General features: G+C 36.5%; 3 protein-coding genes and 1 pseudogene across 4 annotated transcripts; 1 reads left to right on the top strand and 3 right to left on the bottom strand.

Moving 5' to 3' along the window:
- Positions 1–1356: 1356 nt before the first annotated feature.
- Positions 1357–4727, bottom strand: LOC132606790 (oligoribonuclease-like; annotated as a pseudogene).
- Positions 4728–9749: 5022 nt separating this feature from the next.
- On the top strand, positions 9750–17313 carry LOC132606782 (mitochondrial import receptor subunit TOM40-1-like). The gene is made up of 11 exons (XM_060320417.1): positions 9750–10055; positions 10776–10857; positions 10975–11074; positions 11158–11253; positions 11349–11399; positions 11595–11660; positions 12761–12862; positions 15189–15257; positions 15346–15429; positions 16580–16675; positions 16905–17313. Exons 1-11 carry the CDS (start codon positions 9929–9931, stop codon positions 16959–16961), a joined length of 930 nt encoding a protein of 309 aa, XP_060176400.1. The 5' UTR covers positions 9750–9928; the 3' UTR covers positions 16962–17313.
- A 267-nt stretch (positions 17314–17580) lies between these two features.
- LOC132606772 (small ribosomal subunit protein mS79 (rPPR3b)-like) lies at positions 17581–19300 on the bottom strand. Its single transcript, XM_060320409.1, has 2 exons — positions 18169–19300; positions 17581–18056 (listed from the first exon to the last, which is right to left on the bottom strand). Exons 1-2 carry the CDS (start codon positions 19044–19046, stop codon positions 17894–17896), a joined length of 1041 nt encoding a protein of 346 aa, XP_060176392.1. The 5' UTR covers positions 19047–19300; the 3' UTR covers positions 17581–17893.
- Positions 19301–20105: 805 nt separating this feature from the next.
- LOC132626581 (LEAF RUST 10 DISEASE-RESISTANCE LOCUS RECEPTOR-LIKE PROTEIN KINASE-like 1.1) lies at positions 20106–21907 on the bottom strand. Of its 2 annotated transcripts, XM_060341499.1 has the most exons (5): positions 21694–21907; positions 21278–21499; positions 20939–21193; positions 20738–20855; positions 20106–20502 (listed from the first exon to the last, which is right to left on the bottom strand). In XM_060341499.1, exons 3-5 carry the CDS (start codon positions 21035–21037, stop codon positions 20390–20392), a joined length of 330 nt encoding a protein of 109 aa, XP_060197482.1. In that variant the 5' UTR covers positions 21038–21193; positions 21278–21499; positions 21694–21907; the 3' UTR covers positions 20106–20389. The 2 variants fall into 2 exon arrangements, with proteins under 2 accessions (XP_060197482.1, XP_060197489.1); XM_060341506.1 differs by lacking the exon at positions 21694–21907 and having other exon boundaries at positions 21278–21684.
- Between the last annotated feature and the right edge of the window lie 4494 nt (positions 21908–26401).

Genomic DNA, 26401 nt, shown 5'->3' with positions numbered 1-26401 from the left:
TTTATAAACGTAGGCATTAACTAATGTATATGGAAAAAATTGTTGCAATTTATTGAAGTAAAAATGGAACTTGCACTTCATTTTAAGATAATATATGGTACACTTTAATCACGTGACTACTTTGAAATAGTAGTAGTAATAACTCATTTAGACAACAGTATAGTGAGTTTTTGCTAGTGTTTTTTATAACTGAGTAACTATATCCACCAAGACTTAAACAAATAATAAGAAATCGCCCTAGTATTTTTGCATCCGATAAGATCTATTACATTGCCTAGGACGTCATTACAAAAAAAATGGAGTAGACGCATTTGGGGCTTCGCTCGGTGCCATTTCTCGGACCAAGCAGTAGAAAAGGAACAAATCATCCAAAAATGAAATGAATTTGCAAATAATATCACAAGATCGTTAACTCTTGAAAGTTAATATTTGTTATATGTATTTAATTAAATTGAAGAATCTGTGTTACGAGAATTCAACATATATTGAATAATTCTACCCCAACTTCCAAGCTACTACAACTCTACTACTTTACCCGAGTTTGAGAACGACAATATAAACAAGCTCACATGGGCAGAGTTATTGAGTTATCAAGTAGCTTGCCATCCCAATTTGCTCTTTTTCAACAACTTATCTTGTACACAGAGCAACACAGCTCACCTGATTACTAAATGAAAAGGGCAGAAATGGAGCGGAATGGATATGGAACGTCCAACCAACCCCGATTAGTTTGGGATTTACGCGTAGTTTTTGTTGTTTTACCAAATGGTACATGTGCTTCTCAAACAAGTCAGGTCACATACTCTACAAACATAGTATTCTTCATGTAATAGGCAAACTGAATTGGCAGCAAGACATAACGAAAATGATGCTTGCTACATCTCTTCTTTCTTTATACACATCTGAAAATAAGAGGGAGAAAAGGTAGAAGAAACTAATAATTTTTCCTACTGGAAATGTATAGAGATACTATTACACTATAGGGAACCAATTCAATACATGCGTACAAGTACTAAAATACCAAACGCTTTCTTATGGATATTAAGTGTTTGTTGTTTTCTTTGTTTAGTTCGAGAACTAGACAAAGTGCGTGCGAGAAAGAAAATATGTGTGTTTAGCTGACTCATATTGATAGACTTCTAGGAGTATTATACTATATTAGAATTAGATGTTTGTCTTGATGAATCTCTTACGTTAATATTTACTTAATGTTGAACCGTTCATGTAAATGCTATTCAATCTACAATAGTCTTATTCCTTGTCCTGTTCCCAAAATTATTATTTCTTCATTTCATTCCAAATATGATCACAGGATAGTTGGACTACCCTGCCACCGAGCAGGAAAACACAAACAAATGTACGAATCAATAAACATTAGTATGCGAACAAAGGGAAAAGCAACCTTTGTTGTGAAAAGCTCCAAATAGAGACACGGTAGTTTAGAGTGGAAGGAGCTCTAAGTTGGAACTCATCTACGTTACAAGCCGACCCATAACCGTGAACATTTAAGCTATGGTTTCAGGGTCGGGCGTAAACTTGTTACTTCTCTCTCCCCCAAATTACATATGATAGCCAATAATGTCATATTATAAATTCAGCTTGCCAAACCTGGCTAAGCTCATAATTTAGACCAAAGACCTCTACATCAAAAGCCATTATCATTTTACACTGGCAGGTAACACCTCAATTTGGGAATCATATCAAGAGAACCCTTAATCATGAGATGAGAATTTTCTTCACTGTCACTTTTTAGACTTGGAGACTTTGAATATGTGCTCCTTGTAGTATTTGAGTTCAGCTATGCTCTCCTTAATGTCATCCATCGCTCTGTGCTTGTTTTGCTTTTTAGGAGCCTTTCTGTTGTCTAATAAAAAAGCAGCAAAACTCAACATGTAAAAATGGAGAAACAAAGATTTTAACCTCAAAATGCAGTGTAGTTTTACCTCTTGGATACCAGCGAACACACAACGCCTTTACGCTACTGACGTCAACAAGTACATGCGAAAACAAACTTGCCAAATTTGGCATATATTTCTGTAACAAATAAATGAGAAAAGTAAAATTACTCGTGACCTTACATGCCTGAACATCGAAAGGCTATCAAGTCGACTAGAGTAGAAACATAGAATAATCCTGAAGTTAAGTGGCACCACCAGAAAGATATAGTAACCACATGTCCACATCCATCTATTTCTGGATGAGATTCCTCAAAATGGTATCTATAGATTCAGACAAACATACACCATACCTTCAAAAAAAGATGATCCGTATAGATTGAGTTTCCTGCGAGCAGTGGTGTATACGTCCTTATGTTCCTCTTGACAAATTCAAGAACCTGCACGGTGCGAGGAAAAAAAATAGGAATATTACTCTGATGAACCAACTTGTAGAACCCAGGACACATGAGGAATGTATGTGATTCATCTTAGCCAAATGGCCGAGAAAGGTGTAGATGTCTGTGGGTTCTTTCAGATCCAGAATTGTCATGCAGCTCAATCACGGCAACAATATCAAACGTATAGCAAAAAGTTGAAATGTGATTTACATTCTAAATCTAAATTCTTCTTTTGAATAAATCAAGGGTGTGGCCTAGTGGTCAATGAAGTGGGTTGAGAATCATGAAGTCTCAGGTTCAAATCCAATCCCAGCAGAGACAAGAAACACTAGGTGATTTCTTCCTATCTGTCCCAGCCTTGGTGGACACAGTTACCTGGTATGGTGGTACCTGTTGCGGGTGGAAGGTGCTTTCTGTACTCACGTCCCTTTTGCCGAGGGACACTTTGTTCATGTTGCAGGTCTAGGCATACAGGTTGGCAGACTTCCTTACTGGATAATGCGGACATTCAGCGGTAGTATTGTAAGCTCCACTTCTATCTGGAACTGAGTCAGGTCTAGCATCTTCATGTGTAGACTACGGGTAGATCGGGGATTATCCCAACGCTTATATCAGTTGTTCAGTCATGGGTTTTCGTAGAGGCTTCGTAGACAATATGGGTGTTTGTATTCGATTGTATGACAAGTGCATACCATAGGCCAGTGGCCACGTTTATGAACAAAAGTTACTTAAAGTTCTCATATGTCTTTTAAGTTACGTAATACAGTTTGTCAAAGATTCATAGTAGTTGCATGTAGAACATGGTCCGTCTCAGTCAGGTTTGGGGCGTGACAAAGTGGTATCCCGTGGAATTAGACAAGGTGCGCGCAAGCTGGGGGCCCGGACACCACGGTTATAAAAAATAAAAAAATAATAATAATAAAAAAAGAATAATGTCCATGACAAAAGCATATTAAAGACGCTTCGATGGTATTTGGATTGACTTTAAATTGGTCAAACCAGCTTAAAAGCACTTTTTGGCTTATAAAAGGAAATAGGATACCTGCTTCTCGGCTTCTTCTTCGGTGATGGTACTCTTGAGCACCTTCTGAGTCAAACCTAAATTACATTCAGTTTCATATTTGAACTCACTTTAGAATCAACAAATACTCTATTGTGAAATGTTAGTCATATGCATACACATTAAGCCACTCACCACTTGCCGCGTGATGGCTCTGACACCATTCTCCCATATTGTCCATACACTCCTTGGTTTGATGTATAACTAAATGAGGACCCTATTTGTGAAAGCACAAAATGAATTCCTTTTGGTAGAAGAATGAGAATATGTTGAAGAGATGTATAGACGCACAAGTGATCATGCACAGCTAAATTCTAATGATAGAGAAGGTGGACAAATTTCTGTAAATTTCAGAGGATATTACCACCCTAGAGCAAAGCAGAGACAGAAATTTCATCAGCCAATTGGCAGTATGGTGATAAGTACCATAACCATTACTTCAGATCTCTCCTCCTAACTCCAAACAATATCATACATAATTCAATCATTATTTCCCTTTACCTTAATAACCACGTGATCAGAGAAATAATCAACTTTAACAAAGAAATCTGTGAAATTGAATAGATGATGATGTTCACAGCGCGCAAAAATAGATTAGAAATATGGGATAAGTTAGAAAGGAGAGACAATTCTACCTCAATTGATTTGGTCAAATTTCCATCTGTAATTATACAAGCAATTTCCAATATCTGATCAACTTCGATATTCAAACCTACACAGGAAGGAAATTCAAAAGAAAAATTGGTTGAACTCATGTCTCTTAAGATAACAGTATTATCATCTTTCAGGATAATTTATAGTATTATCTTTATTTTGTGAAAATAGTAATTAAGGATGTGCAAAGTTGGTAATCATGTGCTTCAGTATGCCAACTTTAAGAACCAAACCAATTTCACCGGTAATGAACTAATAATTACCAGTCATCTCAAGGTCAATCCATACAAGTGGCAATTTGTACTCTTCTGAGTTGTCATCTTTTTCCTTGGCTTTACCTGCATAGTTCACAAATTGTCATTTTCTTGCAAGGATTAGCTAAATGTTAGGGTTTCTGGTATTAAAATTATGCTGAGAACTGGGAATTAACTATTTCCCCTCCTTTTTCTAATGACTATTCAATTATTTAACTATTCTTTTTTAACACAGCTATTGATCTACAAATCTTAGCATGACGCAGGCACTTAGTTACAAATTCTGCTTCCAGCCTTACCTTTTCCATTTACTGTCTCAATATCCCCAAGAGTGTCAGTGTCATCCCGGCTATCGGCGACATCCAAATTCAGCGATAAGAAGCCATTAGAGAGTTGACTCATTTCTGTGAAAGCCTTTGATCATTAAACTCCTGAGGAATGAAAAATAAGTTAGTAACGGAGCATAAAATATATGCAACTCCTCCACGTCACCATACTCTCATGAATTAATCATGGTTGGGTCTCTAGAATACTCGATGCTTCTCCTCGATTGCTCGAGAATATTCAGAGGGAGCGGAGAAGAATATTCACTCCCGCATTACAGCCTCTCTACCCCACAAAGGTAGGGGTAAGGTCTGCGTATATCCGACCCTCCCCAGACGTCACTTATGCAACTACACTGGGTATGTTGTTTTTGTTGCACTAAGAGAATACGCTGATAAATAAACATGATAGAATGGAACATCAGCAAGCCCTTGGCTTGTACTCCCTGTTTCCCAATTTATGTGAAGGTGTTTGACTAGACACAGAGTTTAAGAAATAAGGAAGACTGCTGAAAATTGTTATCAAGATAAGCTATAGATATTTGTGTAGCCATAAATCACCTCATTAAGGGTAAGAGTATTTTAAAGTTAAATTGTTACAAAATATATCACCACATACAAAGTCCTCGCATTACCAGGAGGATAAGGGTAGTATAGCCCCATCAAAACAAATGCAGAGGGGCGGATGTGGTATTGCTAAAAGCTGTCTTTTAGGGTTACAACAAGCTTTCCTCTAAGAGACTAAGTAGAGAATAATGCTTCCTATCTTTCTAGCCATACGAATATCTGTTTACTCATCTAGGATCAATGTCACTTTACTAAAATCATATCATATGTGAAACTTCCTTGAAACCTGTACTCCCATCAGCTTTCAAGTAGATAAAGAAGTTGAAGCTTAGTTACATCAGTTATTAACTACACACACAAACACAAATACAAAATAACTGCAGGTGTAGTGGTACTCTTTTTTCCATCACCAGTACTCTGCATCTTCTTCTACTAACTAAAAAACCTGAACCCCCTTGTCGTGCTAAGGCCCCAAAATGTTGAAACATGAAAAAGAAATGCAATACAAGAAGTAAAAAAACAGTTCTTGATCCCAAATGGCAGTTTGTCAAACACAGAAGAAACATGATGACATAGGTAAAGATAGTTGTATTTACATGTGTTTGTTTATAATATAATACATATAGGTGTAAGGAAGAACAAAGCAGTTTACCGGCAGCAGGGTGGTATAGGGGTCGCTGGAGGTGACTCGAGTGCTTGAACACTGTTGTTGATTGTCAGAATGAGTAGACCCAACTGACCCACCAATTATTTCTCCTTTTATTTGAAAATCTGGCATATTGGGTTTCTCCTTTGGGCATTTGGACAAAAAGTTCGCTTGTATCCCATTTGGATATTACTAAAAATCAGTATTTATTAAATTTTAGCACGTTTATCCACTTCAAAATAATTTTAAATTGGCTAAACTCATCAACAGACATCTGTGATCGTCCACTTCTTTCACTTGAGCATCTAAAGTGACCTTTGTTCCATCTAAACACTTCAGGTGGGTCATTCTTATTCCACTTAGACACTTTTTGCACCGTTATCGGAGCAAAACCAACACCAAAGGGGGCGTCACCCCATTGCACATCCAACCAGCCCAAAAGCCTCAATTTTTAATGGTCAAAACTCCACGAATTTACAAATTAGTGAATTTACAATTACAATGAATTGGCACAATTTGATTGAGTTGACACAATTTAAATGAGCTGGCACAATTTAATTGGCCACTTAATCCACGTAGGAGACGACTGGTGTTGGTTTTCCTCCGATAACGGTGCAAATAGTGTCTAACTGGAATAGGAATGGCCCACCTAAAGTGTCTAAATCAAACAAGGATCACTTTAAGTGCTCAAGTGAAAGAAGTGGAGACGGCCATAGGTGTTTGTCGATGGGTTTGGCCTTTTAAATATGCAATGTCTAAAGTTTTTAAAATAATACAATGTCTAAAATTAGATATAATGGGTATGAGGAGAGGTAGACAACTTCAACTTACTGACCTTAAATGTCACGCCCCGAACCTGGGCCTGGACGTAACACGACATCGGTGCCTGACTGCATGTAACCGAGCAAACCAACTGGCTGGCTGAATCAACATGTGATATCAAAACATAACTGAATGTGGAAACAACTAAACACATGCTAATATACTAAAGGTCTGACTGAAATCATAACGTTGAAATACTTAGACAATCTGAAATATCTGAACGTAGCCAACATAGCTAAACCAAAACAACTGAACAACTGCCAACAAGGCTAACATAATAAATATCTGACTGTCTGGACTATGTCTATGAAGCCTCTGATGAATACTGAAAGGTAACTGTCTAGAAAAACTGTAAGAACTGCATGACTAATATCGCCCCGGAGGAAACTGGGCTCACCAAAGTAGCTGATACGAACACTCCTAAGTAGCTGGATCGTCAATCTGTATGTCGTTGCCTGCATCGCGAGATGCAGGCCCCCAAGCAATAAAAGGGGACATCAACACATTTGAATTGTACTGGTATGTAAAGCAACTGAAGCAATAAAATACTGGAACTGAAACTGAAACTGATAAATGTAACTGTAATAGCAAGGAAGTAGAGATATGAATACTCCCTGCTCTGTATCTGAATCATCTGTATTATCTGTGTTTGTATATGTGGGGCCTCGACCCATAATAAATGCACATTGTGGCCTTGGCCTAGTAGTGCGTCGGTCAATGACCTCAGCCATGTATACGTATACACAAGACTGTACTGTGCCCTTGGGCAAAATCACATATGTTTAATTATGGCAAATTAACAATAAGGACTGAGACCACAATAATAATGAACAAAGCTGAACTGAAATAGACATGCTGGACTGAATTGGAACCACTGACTGTTTCTGAGCATACTGAATTTCTAGATTGAGACTCATGTGGTAACAATACATAAGTCTATAAAGATTACGTGCTGAGTTTATGATATTCAAATTGACAACCATGAACGAATTCTGTAACTGCAACCCTAGAAGATAAAGTTCTACAACATATCATGAAACTAGGGATAAACTGTATATTGAGTCAAATTACTTACAAGTATGAAGAATGAGGCGTAGGGAGAATCATGAACATTCCTTAATGTAGATAGTTAGCCTCACATACCTGTATACGCTCCAAGTCTTGCAACTATAGGTCTGAAATTGAGAAGAATCCCAAAAGCTTGAGTCTTGAATCCTTTAAATGGGTTTTCGTGAAAACCCTAGGTTAAGAATGATGAATTCTTGCTTAATGCTCATTAACACATATGTTAGAATCTAGTTGAAATAGGTTGGGATTGCTTACCTTAGCGTATTCTTGAGTTTTGGAAAGGAAGATTTCGTCCTAGGGCTGGTGGGATTGAAAAGTGGGAAAAAAAATAAGACCATACCCATTTTAAACCAAATTTTATGCCAAAAACGGTGAAAGTACGGCGACAAAGTACGTCCCATACTTTAAAGTACGTCCCGTACTTGTAGCCCGTACTTTGGCTGCCAAAAAAAGTGAGGAACGGAAGAAGGACGACCTAAAAGGACGTCCCGTACTTTAAAGGACGTCCCGTACGTTCTGGGCGTACATTGGGCAAAATTTTCAGCTTTTGTGCCCTTCAGTAAAACGGACATAACCCCTACCACAGAGATCCGTTGGCACTGGGAGACCTACCGTTGGAAAGGTATTTCAAAGGTCTACAATTTTGAAGAAGGAAGTTTTCTCAAATTCGTAACATATTTTCATGATATCTGGCTGGAAGTCAGACTAGCCGATTCTATCGAATCTTAAGCACCTCTCTACTAGCGATTTTTCAACGATCATATCTCCGAACTCTGATTGGACTTATCCTTATATGCCTGGAAAGGAATTTCTACATACTACAACTTTCATTAAGAAACCTTTTCCAAAATTCTCAACGAATCAAGGGGTTATGGGTTCCCGAAATAGGCCTGTCGACCATTTGTTTTTGCAAAAGGCACAAACTCTCAAAATTTTTCGCTAAACTCCAACGATACAAGTCTACCCTTTGTTGTAAGATACGGGATGTTACATTAAATATGAGGGTATAGAAGTATTGGGATAGAAGGTTAATAGGTAGTTGAGAATTGTCTTGCTTCTCTACCGGATTAGGCTTAGTGGCTCTGCCGGATTAGGCTTAGTGGTTTGTCTAGAGCATTATGTCTGTCATTGTATTAGCTTATTTACGTCGTTTTCTTGCTTTTGATATTTGTTACCATATGTTGTTTATTGTGTTCCGGTTATTATACTATTTTGCTGTTGTTACGGGGCTTTTTTCTGAACGCTCTGAACTACTTTCCTTATTATTTGTTATGTTTTATGCACTGTTGTAGTTCCTTTTTCATAGCTGCTTTAATTTGTTGCATTTGAGTCGAGGATCTATCGGAAACAACCTCTCTAATTCCACGAGGTAAGGGTAAGGTCTGCGTACACTCTATCCTTCCCAGATCACACTTGTGAAATTACACTGGGTATATTGTTATTGTTATTGTTGGTGTAGATCTTTAAAGGTTTTTAGTTGAAATCAGGTAAAATGACTAAATTTCAGCTATATATAGTTGAACTTCAAGCAAAATGGCTGAAAAGGATCGAAGTCAGACCAAAAAAAAAAAAACTCAAGCGAAAATGATTAAAGTTCAATTTTGTAAAGACATATTTAAATTAATGTATGTCCGAAGTTGTTTCGAGATGGCTAACAGTACAAAAACCTTTATAATATCAGCACTAGTTAAACTTATGTTAATAACCTTCCTTTTTTAATATCATATTAATTCTATTTGAGAGGTTTTTTTTACACACAAGTACCCTAATTAACGTATCTATTCAAATATTAAATATTTAAAAGTATATTGTTCGCTCGTAAAATTTCAATATACTGTTATATAAAATCAAAGCAGAACTCATAGTTTGTGTTTGCGTCGAAATAATAAATACAAGATATATATTTTGATAGTAATTATTTAACTATAATTAAGTGGTATAGTTCTTAAGATTAAATTATTGATTTTACATAAACATTAATTGTGAGTAAATAGTTCAATGTCAAATGGTTGAGTCACCCCCAAGAAATTAAAACAACTAGCAATCACAACCTAAAACGGGTCGGGTTTTAAGGGGTTTTGTAAGGGTTTTAACTCCTCGCTCTCACTGAACTCTTCTCAGGCAAATAGAAGAAGAAGGAGGAGGCTATATACATTTTTGTTTCACATTTTCGTTATTTGAGTTCCAAATTTTACACAAATGGCCACTTTCGTCCCTCCGGCAACTACAGATTCTTCAAAGCCAACGGTGATTGAACCGGAAAAAGTGGATTACTTGAACTTACCTTGTCCCATTCCTTATGAAGAAATTCACCGTGAAGCTCTCAGTTAGTACTATACCGTGTTTGATTTTCATTCCATTCCATTATTTTGCTCATGTGGCTGAATAGAGTGAAATGGAATTAAATGATTAATATGAGTGATCCTCCTCATTAGTTTTGGATTGAAACAAAGTTGGTCTTTTGCTCCAACTTGCTCACTCTTTAGTTAGACTGAAATGTAATTCAAGCTTGCAGTTTTAGCCTCATTATTTTGTTAACCTAATTGATAATATCACATAACCAGGGTGTGTTTGATATCGCCGGTTGGAGAATAAGTGATTTTACTACTCATTTTCTTTCTTGTGTTTGGTGCGCTAGTTGGAAAATGTCGTTTTAAGACCATTTGCACATATATTCAAAGCAAAACACGATGAGTTTTATGAATTTGGAGTGCAACTTCTGGTGGTGGGGGCTAGAAGGGGTGGGTGGGGTAGGCGCGGGGCGGTAGGTGGGGTGGGTGGTATAGTCCGCTGCAAGCTAGATTAGTAATCAACTGCTAGAAGAAGTTTTATTTGCATGTAAACTCTCAACTTGTATAAGTTTATTGTTAACATTGTTTTTATTGTTGTTCATGTTAGTGTTATTGCCGTTATCAATATTATGTCTTCAAATCGTCGTCAAGTTAATCATATACAGTGGCTGGCCTGCTGTTAAGGCTGCTATTTATTTGTGTATTTCTGTATACATAAAGGGATGTATTAATTAATGCATGTCTTATCTTGGCAGTGTCTTTAAAGCCTGAACTTTTTGAAGGCGTGCGTTTTGACTTTACCAGAGGACTTAATCAGAGATTTTCACTCAGTCACAGGTAGATTTTGGCATTTCCAAAAACTTGTATCAGATTCATTACTATGCTTTCTCCTTTCTTGGAGGGATACTGGTGTTTTCTCAATGGTAAAAGAAATCTACTTGCTACTTCTGTTAGTGTTTTAATGGGGCCCACGGAACTTCCTACTCAGTCTGCGGACATAGTCAAAATTCCGACTGCTCACTATGAGTTTGGTGCCAACTTTATAGATCCCAAGGTGTGTAGTTGATACTATCCCTATCTAGTGTCTGAAACTCATATGATTATCTAAGTGTTGGAGTAATGGCTGTTTTGTGACAGCTGATGCTTTTTGGGAGAGTAATGACAGACGGTAGAGTGAATGCAAGAGTGAGGTGTGATTTGTCTGAGAATCTTGCAATGAAGGCCAATGCGCAGGTATGCATATTCTTTGCTGAGCTTTGATAGTGTCAGCGAGCAATTAATATATATCAAGAATAAGTCATATAACTTGTGTTTTTCTACTTACCCAGCTAACGGGTGAGCCGCACATGTCGCATGGGATGGTTAATTTTGATTACAAGGTACTTTTCTTTACTTATATGCACAAAATTCATTGCATAGAATCCATTGGATTTAATTCATGATTTCAGTTGGATTGTTATGCGTCATTCTATTCTTGTTTCAGTCAATCTGTGCTATGCACAAACTATGGTAATAGCCTAGATGACTTGGGAAGACTAACAATTGCGTATTCTCGTCTTTTATTGTTTACAAAGGGTAAAGACTACAGAACACAATTTCAACTTGGGAATGGTGCATTAGTTGGAGCCAACTACATCCAGGTAAATGATCAAAACTTTTAACTCTGGAATTTAGCCAATGAAAGATATCATTAAAAGAACTAATATTTTACAAAAGTAAATGGCCTTGTCTCTGGTAATTTACAGTAAGAACCGATTTAAAGGTCTCGCACATTTATGTCCACGAGTTACATGAAATATCTTGAAGTCTCAAACAGAGTCAATTTTTGGTTCAAGCTAGGGACCTCCACAATTTGACTAAGTTGAAATAAGGTGTTATAACCTATAGGGGTTGTGTATCAAGGCTAGAGTAACGGTAAGAAGAAATATCACAATGGCAACTGGGACTGAGAATAAGCAAGAGAAAACAGCACGGGACAGGTCTCCAGCATGTCCTAAATGCTGATGAATACACAATTACCAGTTTCAAAAAAAAAAAAAAAAAACAGCACGGGAATTTCTTCTAGTGTCAGCAAGAGATAAATATCCTGTAGTGTCCCTATTTCAAAGAAATAATATCACACCGTGTGTCAAAAGATCAGATCATTTGGGCAAAATGCAAAGAAGAGAAAAAACCAGTGACTGATGCCAGCTCAAACGCTACCTTCGATGGCCAGGTTAAATATAACTGAGATATCTTAGTTTGGATTTAGAATATAATACATGTTCCTCACCACCCTCATGATCCTATAACCCAAAGTGGTAAGAAGAATAATAAACTGATTGTGCCACCCTTTACTCCATATGATGTGCTACTTATGCATAAATCTAGGATTTTTTGTAAATGCAGTTTCTTGTTTGAGGAAAGGTCATCTCATGTGAATAATATTGCATATATTATGATACTTTTAGCTTTGAATTGAAAAAGCCAGTATCTACTCAATGGTTTGGGATAACGACAATTTTGCTAACTCCCATGGGACTTAACTCGCCAACAGCTGGTAGCAATTTGATATTGCAGTCTTCATTACTAATATATAAGCAGGGTTATTTTTTGCCTATGCTTCCGTTGATTGTGATTGGAGTTCATTTTACTTAATTTTTGGGTGTATGTCACATATATTATATTTCTTTCAATCCTCTTGATGAAGCAATGTATTTCTGAATTAAATTTGCTAACGACACCTTTATATCTTTTGCAGAGTGTTACTCCGCATTTGTCTCTGGGTGGTGAAGTGTTCTGGGCTGGTCAGCATCGGAAATCTGGCATTGGCTATGCTGCTCGCTACAACACAGATAAGATGGTATGGTGCCTGTTATTGGATACTCCTATAACTCCCTATTAGAGTAGCGTGCTCTTTGTTTATTCTTTTTTAAATAAAATTTGAAGGTATTATGATGACAACAGATAAATAAATGTATGAAAGAACATTTAGAACATGAAGTTGTTAGTTGATGTTAGCAGAGGCGGACCGATGTGTTAGGGTGAGGGTGCACCGGCACTGGGAAATTTTAGATACATTTAATTACCTTCAAGAAGTAGAGATATATTAGTTGTGGCACCTACATGCACAAATTACCAGCTGGTTCATTGGTAGAAGGCTCCTTAAGTCCCTCCATATTGAGAGAGAAAAATCTTAATGAAGTGAACTAATTTTGTTTCACCCATCGTTTGTTTATAAATAAAAAATCTATTAAACTGAATTGATATTAATCATGAACCGACTGAATGTGCCAGCTATTATCAGTCCTTATGACTGGTGATGGGTTTGCATTTAATGTAATAGTGCACCCGTGGCTCAAATCCTGGGTCTGCGTCTGGATATTTGTAATTCGATTTTCATTAGTATTAGACAGATTTTTGGCAATATTATAGCAGTGTTTTCTTCTTTTTTTGGAGGCATTTGCCAGCAATTTAAATCGATCGACCTGCCCTATTCTGTTTCCTCTGTGATTTGTTTTCCGTAAATAAATGCATTTTTATCGTGTCAATTAGGCGTTTGGGATGATAATCATGGGGTGATGGTTGACATATGCTTGTCAGGAAAATATTTGATCTATTTAAAAGGTAAGGAAAATACTTGATGTATTTTCCTTTCTAGCCCTGCTGTCCTTTTTACTTCCATTAATTAATTTCCGGCTTAATACCTAGATAGCCCCTTAAACTTGGCAGGTTTTATAAGATAAACACTCAAACTTAGCTAGTGACCAGATAGACACTTAAACTTGGCAAAGGTGTATCTTTTAAACATCTCATGTTGACATGGCAAGTTGATTGTTTTGCATGCACATAGTAGCGCTTGATAACCCAAATTGTGATTCTGTTTTCCCTCAAAACGTGTATGTAATTGATTTTTTACATTTCAAAATAAAAATATTATTCCGTGTGGGTCCCGTAGTTTCAACTTACTCCTTCTTTAACTGTTAGTATTATCAGATTCTTCTCCTTGGATAATTAGCGTGTGTTCTCCATTTTTACAAAGATCAATTACTTTTTCATAATTAGGTTATTACTATATCACCAAAAAAACATAAAATTCAAGTAGGCTATCAAATTTTATGAAAGAAAACCCAATATACAAATAAATATCCCAATATTTTCAAGTTTCATACTGTAAAAACCAAACATTGTACCCAATTGATGAAGTCATAATGAAGTAAAAGGTCTGAGGACTGAGGTTGAGGTCCAATTTTAAGTAAAGCTTTTAACTCATCATAACCAAGTTGAGTTATTTCTGGAGTTCAAGTTGGTAGATGGAGCACGAGTTAATGAGAGGGCCGGAGTTTTCTTGAGAAAGAAGATGGAAAAAGGGGGTTGGGGGAGAGGGTGGTGGTGGCGAAAGGGAGGGGAAGGGGGAACTGCCTGGGTAGTGTATAGTGGGAGGAGGGTTTATTTCTTTTTTTCCTTACATTTTTTCTATATATGCTTTATTTTTTTGTAATACTTTTTAGTTATATTTGTCAATTTTTTTTCTTTGAAATTACACGTGTCATTTAATAATTGGTCCACATAACACATTAGAAGCAAGTGTATTTCACACACTTAGCCTTATGTACACAGGTGTCTGAAAGACACACTTCTACCAAGTTCAAGTGTCTATCGGTTACTAGCTAAGTTTGAGTGTCTATCTTACAAAACCTGCCAAGTTTAAGGGGCTATCTAGGTATTAAGCCTTAATTTCCTGTGTTTATTTACATAGTCGCCATTCTAAAAGTTGAGGGATTTAAATTTTTACCATTAGGTATTTTGTTTTCCTTTTAAAGAGTTCAAGTAGTAAGCTCCTTTGAAAGATATCTCTGGAAATGTTGAGGCCATTGTTGGGTCTCTCTATTCTCTGTAATATGAACTCCGTCACACTAAATTTGAATGGTCTTCCAGAAAGCAAAATGCTTATATTTGTAGCTTTTTAATATTTTCGTGATGCAAAATCTCACGGAATTGAAGCTGTTTCTTCTCTTCTTTTCTAAACATATTTAAGGAGTTTACAGAAGAACCTTTATCCATTGTGTTTTTATATGCTGATTTCACCAGCATTTAATATCTATGGTTTTTGTTTAATGAGTATGTTACAACTTGCTTGGTTGATTCAATTTTTCTGTTAATTAGTGCATGTTTCGTTCTGCGTGCAGGTTGCTACAGGGCAAGTTGCTAGCACTGGAATGGTTGCACTGGGCTATGTTCAGAAAGTTTCTGAAAAGGTTTTAAAAAGGCACCCCCTTTTCTAGAGATAGAGTTAATGGTGACTTGGTTTGGTAACTTTTTTCTTAAATCCTTTCTTGCATGCAGGTGTCTCTAGCATCAGACTTTATGTACAACTATATGTCTAGGGACGTTACAGCAAGCTTTGGTTATGATTACATCCTTCGGCAGGTAACTTTCTGTGATAAACAAACAATTAGAAAATGTTGACTGGAAAGCTTTGCACTTACAAGTTGTAGTTTTTTCAGTATCTATCCTGTCATCTGGTTTTGATGAGTGTATTGCACTGTTGCAATCATGTCCGCTATTTAAACAGGCGTGCCAGTTTGATGCTGGGAAAATTGTTTTTTATTTACGAACTGATTGCATGCTGACTCCAAGAGATCATTTGTTGCCATTAGATTTTGACACCTTGATGGCTGAACAACATCAATATCCACTTCTAGTAAAACTCTTTCTTCGTACCACCTCTTCCATATCTGTGTTATGGCATAGATGATCGGCGTGCATATTGTGTATGCAGCATGCGTTCTTGCTTGATTTCCATTTGCATCTCCTCTCGTTCATCAGTTGAAAACAAGTGTAAGGTGTCTTTTTTTTTTTTTTTTTTGGGCGGTAGACGGAGTGTGGAGGGTTGAAATTCCTCATTCCCGCACATAACCTAAAATCATCCCTCTTATAAAATATAACATATGGTATTTAGCATTTGCTTACTGATATTTCATACAAGACAAGGTAAAGAAGTACTTTCATCAAGTGTTTAATGCTATACATTTCAATTTGTCTCTTGTTTCTACATTGCAATTAGAGGTTGCTGCAAACTACAGAGGAATTACAAGTTTCCTGAATTTCGGTCGTTGTAATGCCAATTGATTCATGCATATCTCTAATTCTGCTCTAGTAGAACAACTTCTGGAAAGTGGCTTCTGATCCACAACATACATTGGGCTTTTTGCGATTGAACTATTTCTTTGATTAGTGGAGTGTCTTACCCATTAGCTGCAACTTAGGACATCTTTGCTGATAAATCTTACGCATAAGATTAGGCATTATTCTACTTATCAGAAAAAAAAGAAAGAGGCATTATTCTACTTATCAGAAAAAAAAGAAAGAGGCATTATTCTAGTTGCCTCATATTATCATGATTGCGAAACAGTTAATACTATAAGTTTACTTTTTAACTTTCTCATGCTGTTTTGGGTGCATACCTATAGTTGACTCATTTATTATGTCAAAGGTGGTCTGTATTGGGATGACTAATCAGCAGTATTTATGAAGACTTTACATTCTTTGAAAATCAGTAATATTTTGTGCATTACAGTGTCGTCTTAGAGGGAAGATTGATTCCAATGGCTGTGTTGCTGCTTTCCTGGAAGAGCGCTTGAACATGGGTCTTAATTTCATTCTTTCTGCTGAGGTGAGTGTCATATGTACTGCAGGTCTAATGCTATTTCTTTATATACTTGTTTCTTCCCCATCCCACTTCTCTTTTTCTCAGGTGCAGTTTTCTCTTTCTTAAGGATGACATACGATTCGATTATGATTTACTTTTTGAGCTTTTACTTTCAAATAACTACTTTCGTTGTTTTTATAAGTCTCCAGTCTCATGCACACTTCACTGTTGTCCCTCCTGATTGCGCCTGCAGGTTGATCATAAAAAGAAAGATTACAAGTTTGGATTTGGGCTGACAGTGGGTGAATAGAGGAGGCAGTTTAGACTAGGATTAATTTTTAATTGGTAACATCCGTGGAATTAAAAGCATCGTAGGTGATTCTTTTTCCTCACAATAAGAATCAAAGCATCAGTTTTGTATTTTTACTGAGCAACATGGTATGGAGCATCAGGTGCTGCAACTAGCCCACCAGATGTTGATTTTGCAGTGTTGGGGTGTTATTGTTCAATATTCAATAATATGCCCATAGAATGTTGTAGAGTTGAATTCATTCCGAAAGAAAAAAATAGAATTCTGATTTTAGTGTTTATGAATAGTGGCATTTGCCCACTGGAGCACTTGAAGTTTGTTAACAAGTGGACATTCATGTACTTAGTTTCCAGCCTCATCATTGTCACAAATTCAACACCTATCCCCACTTTTAGGTGGTTAAATAATTCATCTGCATACACTATATTAGCAAAATTATGAAAGACTGAGATGCTAGAGGTATCTGACTGAAAAATGTACACATTTAACTGTTCTCCATCAATATCTTTATCAGTATCACAATCCGCTGCAATGCCAGAAGTTACTTCTGCACCAGGACTTACATTGTGTTAGTTGTTCGAAATGATTGAAAGGCTTAAAAAATTCAAACCACGACAAAGACCACATTAACTGGTTACCAAATTAGGGCAAAAATAAAGTACAATATTAGTAAACCTATAGTTAATATAAGAATTGAAAATCTGTTCAAGATTTTTAATTTCTAGCTCTCGTCTAAGATAATAGTAGTAATAAATTTGGGAAATATATTAATGAAAAAGCTTTCCCCTACACACCAAACTAAAGTTTCTATAGTCCATCCAAGCATTCCTCAGACCTTGTCTAACTTCATCTTGAAGGCAAAATCAAGCTTGATACAAGCTCAAGTAAACAAGCAAAAGATTAAATCATAGGGAAACAGGGATGAGAAACAACTAGTCATGCAAAGGCAAAGAAAGCCGATACCGGAATCTCTCACAAGACTTGGCCAACTTAACCAACTCCTTTGCATTTTCAATCATAGAGTGCTCAACTAAGCCATCAACAACCCTCTGCATTATTGCTCTATAAACAAGTACTTGTGAATCAATAGCTTTCCTGCACAAGTGCAGCGCCAAATCAAAATTTTTTCGTGTCACAAGCCAAAGGAATAAGCATATGAAACGTTGCAACATCTGGCAGGCAATAATTTTGCACCATCTTTTCATACCACATTTTAGCCTGGTCCAAATTCCCCTCATCAACATACATTTTTATCATAGTATTGTAAATGAATTTGTTTGGCTTCAAACCCTTGTTAATGATCTCCTCGAAGAACTGAAGCGCCTTTGAAACCCCATTGACTTTAATTGAGCCTCTTAATCTAATATTATGGCTGCAAATATCAGGAACAATATTTTTCTTTTCCATCATAATCCACAAGTTTTCAGCTTCAGATAACCCACTTTCATAAAACGCGCTTAACAACGTATTACAAGTCACAATATCAGGCTTAATCCCATGCTTTTCAATCTCATCCATCAAAAGCACTGCAGAATCCAAAGAACCAACCTTGCACAACGCCTTCATCGCAAGGTTATACGACATTAAATTTGGCTCAATTGACAATTTCTCGGGCAATTCACGAAACAATCCGCCAATTTTATCATATCTCTCTGATGTAATGCATGATGTCAAAAGGGCATTGAAGGAATAGACACTCCGCGGGGGACAATCTAGTTGAGGCATTTCGTCGAACAGTTTACGTGCATGATCATACATCTTAGCTTTCCCGTAAAGACGAATAAGCCCAGCGACAAAGGACTCGTCGCGAATTTCTGGGTAGTGTTTTAAATGCTCGATAACTTCTTCGATGCCTGAGAAGTGGTTGGCTTTGGCAAGGCGGTGAATGGCAATTTCATAATTGGGACGCCAGCGTCGGAAACTAGGGCATTTTGATGATTTCTTAAGGAAATTTACAATTGCTTGGGGTGTGTCATTGGTGAGGTTTAAAGAGGTAAGGGTAGGTTTGGGGGTTTTGGTTGCTGATTTTTTGTTATTTCCGGCGAAGATACCTCGCATACGGCGGACAGTTGAAAGACTGGACATTTGAATGCTTGTTTTGGAGCTAATCAGCAATTTGCCAGTTGAACTTCAACTTTTTTTGCAGGGGCGGATTTAGGGTGCCTAGGGTGTTTACCGGTACAACCTCCATAAAAAAATTATATTGTATATATATAAGGTATATTTTTTGTGTTTATGTACATATATTAACTTCTAAATATTTTGAACAAATGTAAAAAGTTAGCTCAAGTGGTCCAGGATCTTCAAAATTGTCTTTGGTGTCCTAGGTTTGATTCCCAGTAACATTATTATTTTTTTATATTTAACTTTTGTTATTTTTCCGAACCCCCTGAGTAAAAATTCTGAATCCGTCACTGGGCGTTTGGCCACAGAAATCAAATATTTTTCACTTTATTTGGAATTTTTGAAGATGAAGTTGTGTTTGGTTATACTTTTTGCCAAGAATAACCAACATTAGTATGGAAGCTCTAAGTGGCGAACTAATTCAAACTGAGGATGTCCTTGATCACGAAGAAATTACTAAGTTCTATAAATCCTTGCTGGTTCTGCAGCTGAACAACTACTAGCCTTACTTGAGCTTGTTTCAAGCTTATTTTGCCTTGAAGACGTAGTAATACCCGGTAGAATAGTTGAGGTGCGCGCAAACTGGCCCGAACACCATCATTATTAGAAAAAAGAGAACTTATTGTACGGAATTGCTGATCTTTCATGAAGTGCTCCTTATTGTTAAATTTATTTTATTTATGTATTCATGTTTAGTAAATTAGATTAATCTAATTTTAAATTTGTAAAAAAAAAAAAAAGGGTGAGAAACTTTGTAATACCTAGCAAAAAGTGTAGATGGGGCATTTGTACTAGATCTTGAACCTCTTTTGATTTCTACTTCACCTCCACATATCCAGCCTTAATACATGCAATCCAACTAACTGATTCCTGTCTTTTTTATTTCCCGCCCGTTGTCCAGTAACCATATTGAGACATGATTAAATCCGGATTTGCACTTCCTAATAGAGGCACTCCTTACCTAGGACTTGAACTCGAGACCTTTAGCTAAGAATGAAAGAGTACTTACTACTCCACCTGTGCACCGCAACCCTTATTGGTGAATGTACAAAAGGGAAGACTAAATGATTCATATTAAGTACTAATTCTTATCAACAGAATACTAATTAACATTGTTCTTCCTTAATTGGGAGTTGCTCCTACCAAATTAGACAAATTGGCAAAGACATCCTCCATATGTGGGCGTTCATTTGGATCCTCACTCAGACATTTCACTGCTATTTCTGTGATGCTATTAGCAAGCTCATCATTATCTTGCAGAATTGATTTATCCACTATTGATGTTTTTCCTTCTTGGAGCTGCTTCAGAATCCAGGAGTGAGTGCCATTTTCCTCTTTATATCTCTGTAGTTATTGCCAAGCAATTCCACAAGTAGAACACCAAATATGGAAACATCAGCTTTTAAAGTCCGAACACCTGCATGGATCACAAACCATACTAATGTTAATGTCAGTTGCTCAAATTCAGGATGTTCTGCTGCTCGAATTTCCTGAGAAACAAAGTCATATGCACGTAGCATCAGAGCTTAGCTGGTTCTAGTAATCAGTTAAGAAAATAGAGGTGCCACTGACCATCAATTCCTCACCATAAAGTTCACTAGCAGTAGTATAGATATTGAAGTAAATAAGACAATAAAATTAAAGGGACGCACCGTATCTAGCTCTAGCCTCGCGAGCATCTACGTAACGAGAATAATACACGGGAACTCCGTTATCCTCCACCCTGACAGGAGCAAGGAAACCAAAGTCGAATACTTTTATGTTGAAATTCTGCAGGCCGGTTTGAACAGTAAATTGTAAAACGTCAAGAAGTTAGGTAGTCCAAAATTAACTAAGGTTCAGCTGTTATATACCTTGTCAATCATTATGCCAGAAGGCCTGACACTACCAAATGCAAATCGCCTCTCATGAAACCAGGCGAAGAGACATGCAAGTTGAATCGCCACCTTCATTCTACCATCCCATAATTCCCATTCAAATTTTTCCGTGACAAAAGTTTAGTTGGTAATTTCGTCATAAACCACTGCAAGTATGTACTGAAAACAGAACCCCTTTGTCTTCATCAAACATGGATGTTGGTTTTCAGCCGGCAGTATTTCAAGCTCGTTCTGCAAATTAAATTTTCCAGATATCTCAGCGAAAAAACGTTAACGGAGAAAGAGAGAAATGTGATCAAACAAATTAAAACATACACAAAATCTAGACTGATGGTCAGGATAACAGCATTGCTGTGGAACAAAGAAATCCTATGTTTTGATAGCAACATTGCATTCATCATGACCTACGAACATCCTCCCGTACATAGTCTTGTCGATTAAAAGTTGGCAATAGTCTTGTCGGTCAAATCTTTCAAATCCTGAAAGCTATAAGGCTCAGCATTTCTCACAGGTGTCAGTTTCATTACCCAAAGAGATCTGCAGACATTCAACAAGAAATAATCCTCAACGCGATTTGGAACTCATAAACAAATGATCAATAATCGTTAAGGTGATGTTCAGACTAGAGCAAATGATATTGCATTAGACAAAATGGAAGAAAATGACCAGCATATATGCATTCAAAAGAAAAATATACGAATAATTAAACATAAAAAGGAAGAGTATTATACTTGTTCAAGGCCTCCTCCATTTTGGAACAGCTACTCATAAACGAGTCAAGCAACATATAACCGGCTTTCTTTTTCGACTCATAATAGTTGTGCTTTTGATAGTAATACGCCGAATAATCCCAACGCTCCAATTCCTTCCTCAATTTTTCCAAGCTTTCCATTGATTAGGAGAAGAGAATGGATGTAACTTCCGTTCCGATTTGGAAAAAATGATCAAAATGGTCCTTGATGTACGGGGGTTGGACCATTTTGGTCCTTGATATTGTTGGGATATATACTATTAACCATGTGTTTGGATATAGTATTTATTATAGAACAATTATTTATTCATTGTTTAATAAAGAATTAAATAGATCATGTATCAGTATGTGTGTCATTTACTTATATAGTAGATGATTTAATGTATAGAGTTTAGCTTATACACGAAAGATTAAATCGTCGGTTCTTATAAGTATAAAATTTATGTTCACAATCTAAGATGGAAATTGGACAAAGCCATCGGTATGATTGTAGCCCAAGATTAATATAATGTATCTTCATGATGGGAACGGTATAGTTTCATCTTCTTGTGCTAGTATATTTTTTATGTATTGAACGGACCAAGTAGAGATAAGTGTTTTTGTACTGAATATATAAAACAAATTCTCTAGTTCATTAAATGTATTTATACTCTTAATCTTGATATAATTATTATGATCAGTGTGATTTGTTCATTATTTTGATTTATTAAAAGGTACGACTCAATTCGGGGTCTATGTATTCCTGGTGAATTGGATGATGACAAATTACATTTGTGAAATAATAATTAGTTGATAGAATTCATGTCTCGACTTTGAGATTGATGATACTCCTTTATGGATGCTTATAAGTCTCATGTGAAAACCCTGTAGGTGGATTTTGTATCCGTCACAAGATGTAAGTTAAGCATAAATATAAAGGATTCAATTAGTCAATGAATTAAATTGTCAGTAATTTAATTTAATTGATTGGTATTTGTAATCTTAACATGGGGAGTTAAATAAGTTTTAATGTATGATTTCGAAATTGAACTGAGGAGTGCAGTTACGATTTTTTAGTTGAGTAATTCGTAATTTATTATGGTAGGATTAATTCAGATTTCTTGAATTAATTCCATAATAGGAAGCCTCGTTAATTAAATTCTGTGGTCCCTGCTGTGCCCGAATAATAAAGAATTAAATGGAATATTATTTCTTGGTGAAAAATAAAAACCCAATAAGTTTTGGAAAAGGGGAAAACCCTAAACCTGTAGTGATAAAATAGGGGTCTTATTCCATAAGGAGTCTAAGGGTTTTAGGAGTTTCTTCAACTTTTTCATAGAAATTCGCCCACACGAATTTTACAAATTCTAGTATTATTCGGGTTACACAGCAGAAAACCGTGGAACTGAAGGATAACGATCTGGTGGATGGTGTGTGTTCGTGGTTGAAGATTCGATTCTTGATCGCGGTCACGCTTCAAGAGATAAGTATCAATTTTATGTTTGATTAATATCTTGATTATGTGTTGTCTGTATTACATGCAAATTCGATCCTGGATATTTGCTTCCGCTGCGTATGCCTGATTTCCATCAGATATATCCCCTTGACAGAGATAGTCCTTAATATGCATTTGCTCCGGCACCATAAATTTAGCTGTTCAACTCAAAAAATCCATTAAACTAACAGATGCTGCTTTTCTGAACTAAGAAAAAAAAAGAAAATAAACAAAAGTCGTTCCATAATTTAGCTGATAGACTCTGTTTATTTCTTTTCAATTTTGTCTTTATGTTTTTTGTTTGGCCAATTAATGCGACCAAGTTTCATTTAGACACCTAAATTTCAGGTACGTACCCGTTGAACATCTAAACTCCTTAAAAATGTATCCATTAGACACAGTTTATTGACATGGCAAAGTGTGTTTCCATTAGACACATTTTGTTCTCAATTTGTACTTTAGTATGCTCATATTTTAGAAATAGAAAAGCTACGGATTAGTGGTACTTGAATCTTTGGCGGTGCAATAACTTGTATTGTATGAGTAGTGTTTCAGATTCCTTTCTTTCCTAATCAGATTATGCCCCTGGATAAAGCTAACCCTCTTGTCCAACTGCAGGCTTTAAATTTAAGCATATGCACTTTGCTTTATGAGATGCCACTGCGACATCTATAATCTATTGCTTAATACTAATGCCAGAAAAGCATATGAGAGGGAGAAAGAGAGCTTGTTGTCACCTCTCGAGTCCTTGGCAAATTTAAGAGGTAATTACTCTCTCAACATAAATATCGAGTAACTCTGTTCACTTATAAGGTTTGAACATATGAAAAATGTTGCCTTATGATTTTCAACCACTTCATTGACCACTAGAACATATCTTTTGGTGTATGAAATAAATGAAATTTAACTTTATTAATGGACTCATTAGAAATGAACATAAATGATGATGCATAAATATGAGCTAAATTGATTGTAACTCGATGGGTTCAGACGTATACGTATCTATTGCTTTCAATCTCAACTATTTAAACTGTTTGTCTATAGTACATACACACACACAAAACATGGCTCTATTATGAAGAAACATTGATCGAGTACAATTTTATCTATTTCTATTGGACGAATAGTTACGTATATCTGACTAAGCTCCACATGCCAATCTGATTTGGCTATGATACAAAACATGAAAATAACACACAAAGGACGTGTCATACAAGATAGTGATAATGAAAACGAAGGCAGCAGTGCAAATTAAAAAAAAAAAAAAAAAAACCAAGGAAAAAAAAATCAGCCGTGCAAGTCAAATTTGACATGCCAACCAAAGCAAATTGTTGGCATAGAGCAGCCAAGCACCCTCGACGAAAGTCAAAACCCCATACACGATTAAAATCTTTTTTTTTTTTTGCGCGGATTGCCCTTTATTTGGGCTGGTCTTTAATTTTTGCCCTTCAAATTGGTGGTCTTTAAATTTTACCCCTCGCTAATACTCCAAGGTTGTGAGTTCGAATCCCACCTCAGTAAAAAAATAAAATCGCAAGATAGATTTTCGCCAAGCAAACTTTACAAAATTTTACCTCAGGCAGAATTTTACAAATCTGCCCAGCAAAATTCTGCCTAAGGCAGAATTTGGGCTGCAAAGGCAGAATTTCTGCCCGTGCAAATTCTGCCTGAAGGCAGAAATTCTGCCTGTGCAGGCCAAATTCTACCTGAAGGCAGAATTTAAAGACCACCATTAAAAATTAAAGACCACCTCCAACGAAGGCTGCAAATTGCCCGATTAAAATCATTGTTCTTTGATTGGTTACACAGAACTATTTTTAAATAATGTACTTGTATACAATTATTACTATCATGTACGTACCACTTGTTTTAATCAACAGGCAAACTTTAATTCAGTTTTAATAGTAAAAAAGAATTTAATTTGTATGCTAGTGTAACAAATTTAACTCTATTAGTCTTTTTTTTAAATGATCTAATTGCAGAAATATTTTTGACAATGTTATTACTTATTACAGTAACGTAAACTCTTAAAAGAATATTACAAAGGGTCCGTGGTCAGAATGTTTTCTCCCATTTTTGGTCAACAAAAACATATCAACGAAAGATATCCCAAAGAAAACAAGATGCAGGAATTTTTCTTTGTATATTCACTGTCTGTTTTGTATGCTGTACAAACGTATATTTATAGCTAGCCAAAAAGGAATCTCTATTCTAACAGAATGTACACCTGTCAAAAAAAAAAAACTATTCATCTTTATCTAGCTAATTCTAAAATAAAAAAAAGGAAATACATAAATGTATTTACAAGGAATGTTCTGGAGGAATACTATGTAAAGCATATCCTGTATACAGCTGAAATATTCTTTGTACAGCTGTATTGTACTCTTGAGCATATGGGCTTCAGGTTGAGAACGTGAGCACAAGGGCTTTGGAACGATATTGTATCCAAGCCCAAATTTGTCTGAAGCCCAAAATGATTAAATACCCAACAGCAGTGGGTAAAAAAAAAAACTTTACGGACAAAACAACTCAGTATTCATCAGAACACCATTTTCATCTGTACTTTGTTTGTCACTGTAATCTTTCTCACCAACACCCCCCCCCCCCTCAAGTTGGAGGGGGAGGTACGGACACCCAACTTGCACAAAATAGAGTGGTGAGAAGTCCCTGATAAGGGCTTTGTGAATAGATCTGCCAACTGGGAAGATGAAGGCACAAAGGAAAGGGAAATTAATCCGGCCAAATACTGCTGTCGAACAAAGTGACAGTCCAAATCCACATGTTTAGTCCGCTCATGAAAGATTGGATTTTTAGCAATATGGATGGCGGCTTGGCTGTCTGATTGAAGAGAGATGGGTAAACTTGGAGGAATCGAAAGATCTTCAAGCAATCGGACAAGCCAAGTGATTTCTGCAACAACTCTGCGCATTGAACGATACTCTGCTTCTGCAGAGGAAAGGGATACCGATGGTTGTTTTTTTGACTTCCACGAAATAGGGCTTCCACCCAAACTGATGAAGAATCCACTGACGGATCGGCGAGAATCTGGACAACTAGCCCAATTCGCATCGCAAAAAGCGAGCAATTGAAAAGAAGGAGTGGAAGACATAAAAAGCCCTAAACCGGGAGTGCCAAGCAAATAGCGAAGAACATGAATGGCGGCATTGTAATGGGGTTGTCGAGGCTGCTGCATATATTGACTAAGATGTTGAAC

The sequence above is a fragment of the Lycium barbarum genome, chromosome 1, assembly GCF_019175385.1.
Source record: "Lycium barbarum isolate Lr01 chromosome 1, ASM1917538v2, whole genome shotgun sequence".
Classification (NCBI taxonomy): domain Eukaryota; kingdom Viridiplantae; phylum Streptophyta; class Magnoliopsida; order Solanales; family Solanaceae; genus Lycium; species Lycium barbarum.
Note: the sequence above shows the minus strand (reverse complement) of the source record. Positions and strands in the feature narration are given on the sequence as shown.

Bases quoted from the DNA above. Each gene is read 5' to 3' on its own strand.
- LOC132606782 (XM_060320417.1), top strand. From the start codon at position 9,929: ATGGCCACTTTCGTCCCTCCGGCAACTACAGATTCTTCAAAGCCAACG. The intron at 10,056-10,775 runs GTTAGTACTATA...TTATCTTGGCAG, and splicing joins AATTCACCGTGAAGCTCTCA to TGTCTTTAAAGCCTGAACTT. The intron at 11,400-11,594 runs GTACTTTTCTTT...TTGTTTACAAAG, and splicing joins TGGTTAATTTTGATTACAAG to GGTAAAGACTACAGAACACA.
- LOC132606772 (XM_060320409.1), bottom strand. From the start codon at position 19,046: ATGTCCAGTCTTTCAACTGTCCGCCGTATGCGAGGTATCTTCGCCGGA. The intron at 18,057-18,168 runs GTATGAAAAGAT...GCACTTGTGCAG, and splicing joins TTGGACCAGGCTAAAATGTG to GAAAGCTATTGATTCACAAG.
- LOC132626581 (XM_060341499.1), bottom strand. From the start codon at position 21,037: ATGAAGGTGGCGATTCAACTTGCATGTCTCTTCGCCTGGTTTCATGAG. The intron at 20,856-20,938 runs GTATATAACAGC...ACCGGCCTGCAG, and splicing joins CTGGCATAATGATTGACAAG to AATTTCAACATAAAAGTATT. The intron at 20,503-20,737 runs GTGCGTCCCTTT...TGATCCATGCAG, and splicing joins CGAGGCTAGAGCTAGATACG to GTGTTCGGACTTTAAAAGCT.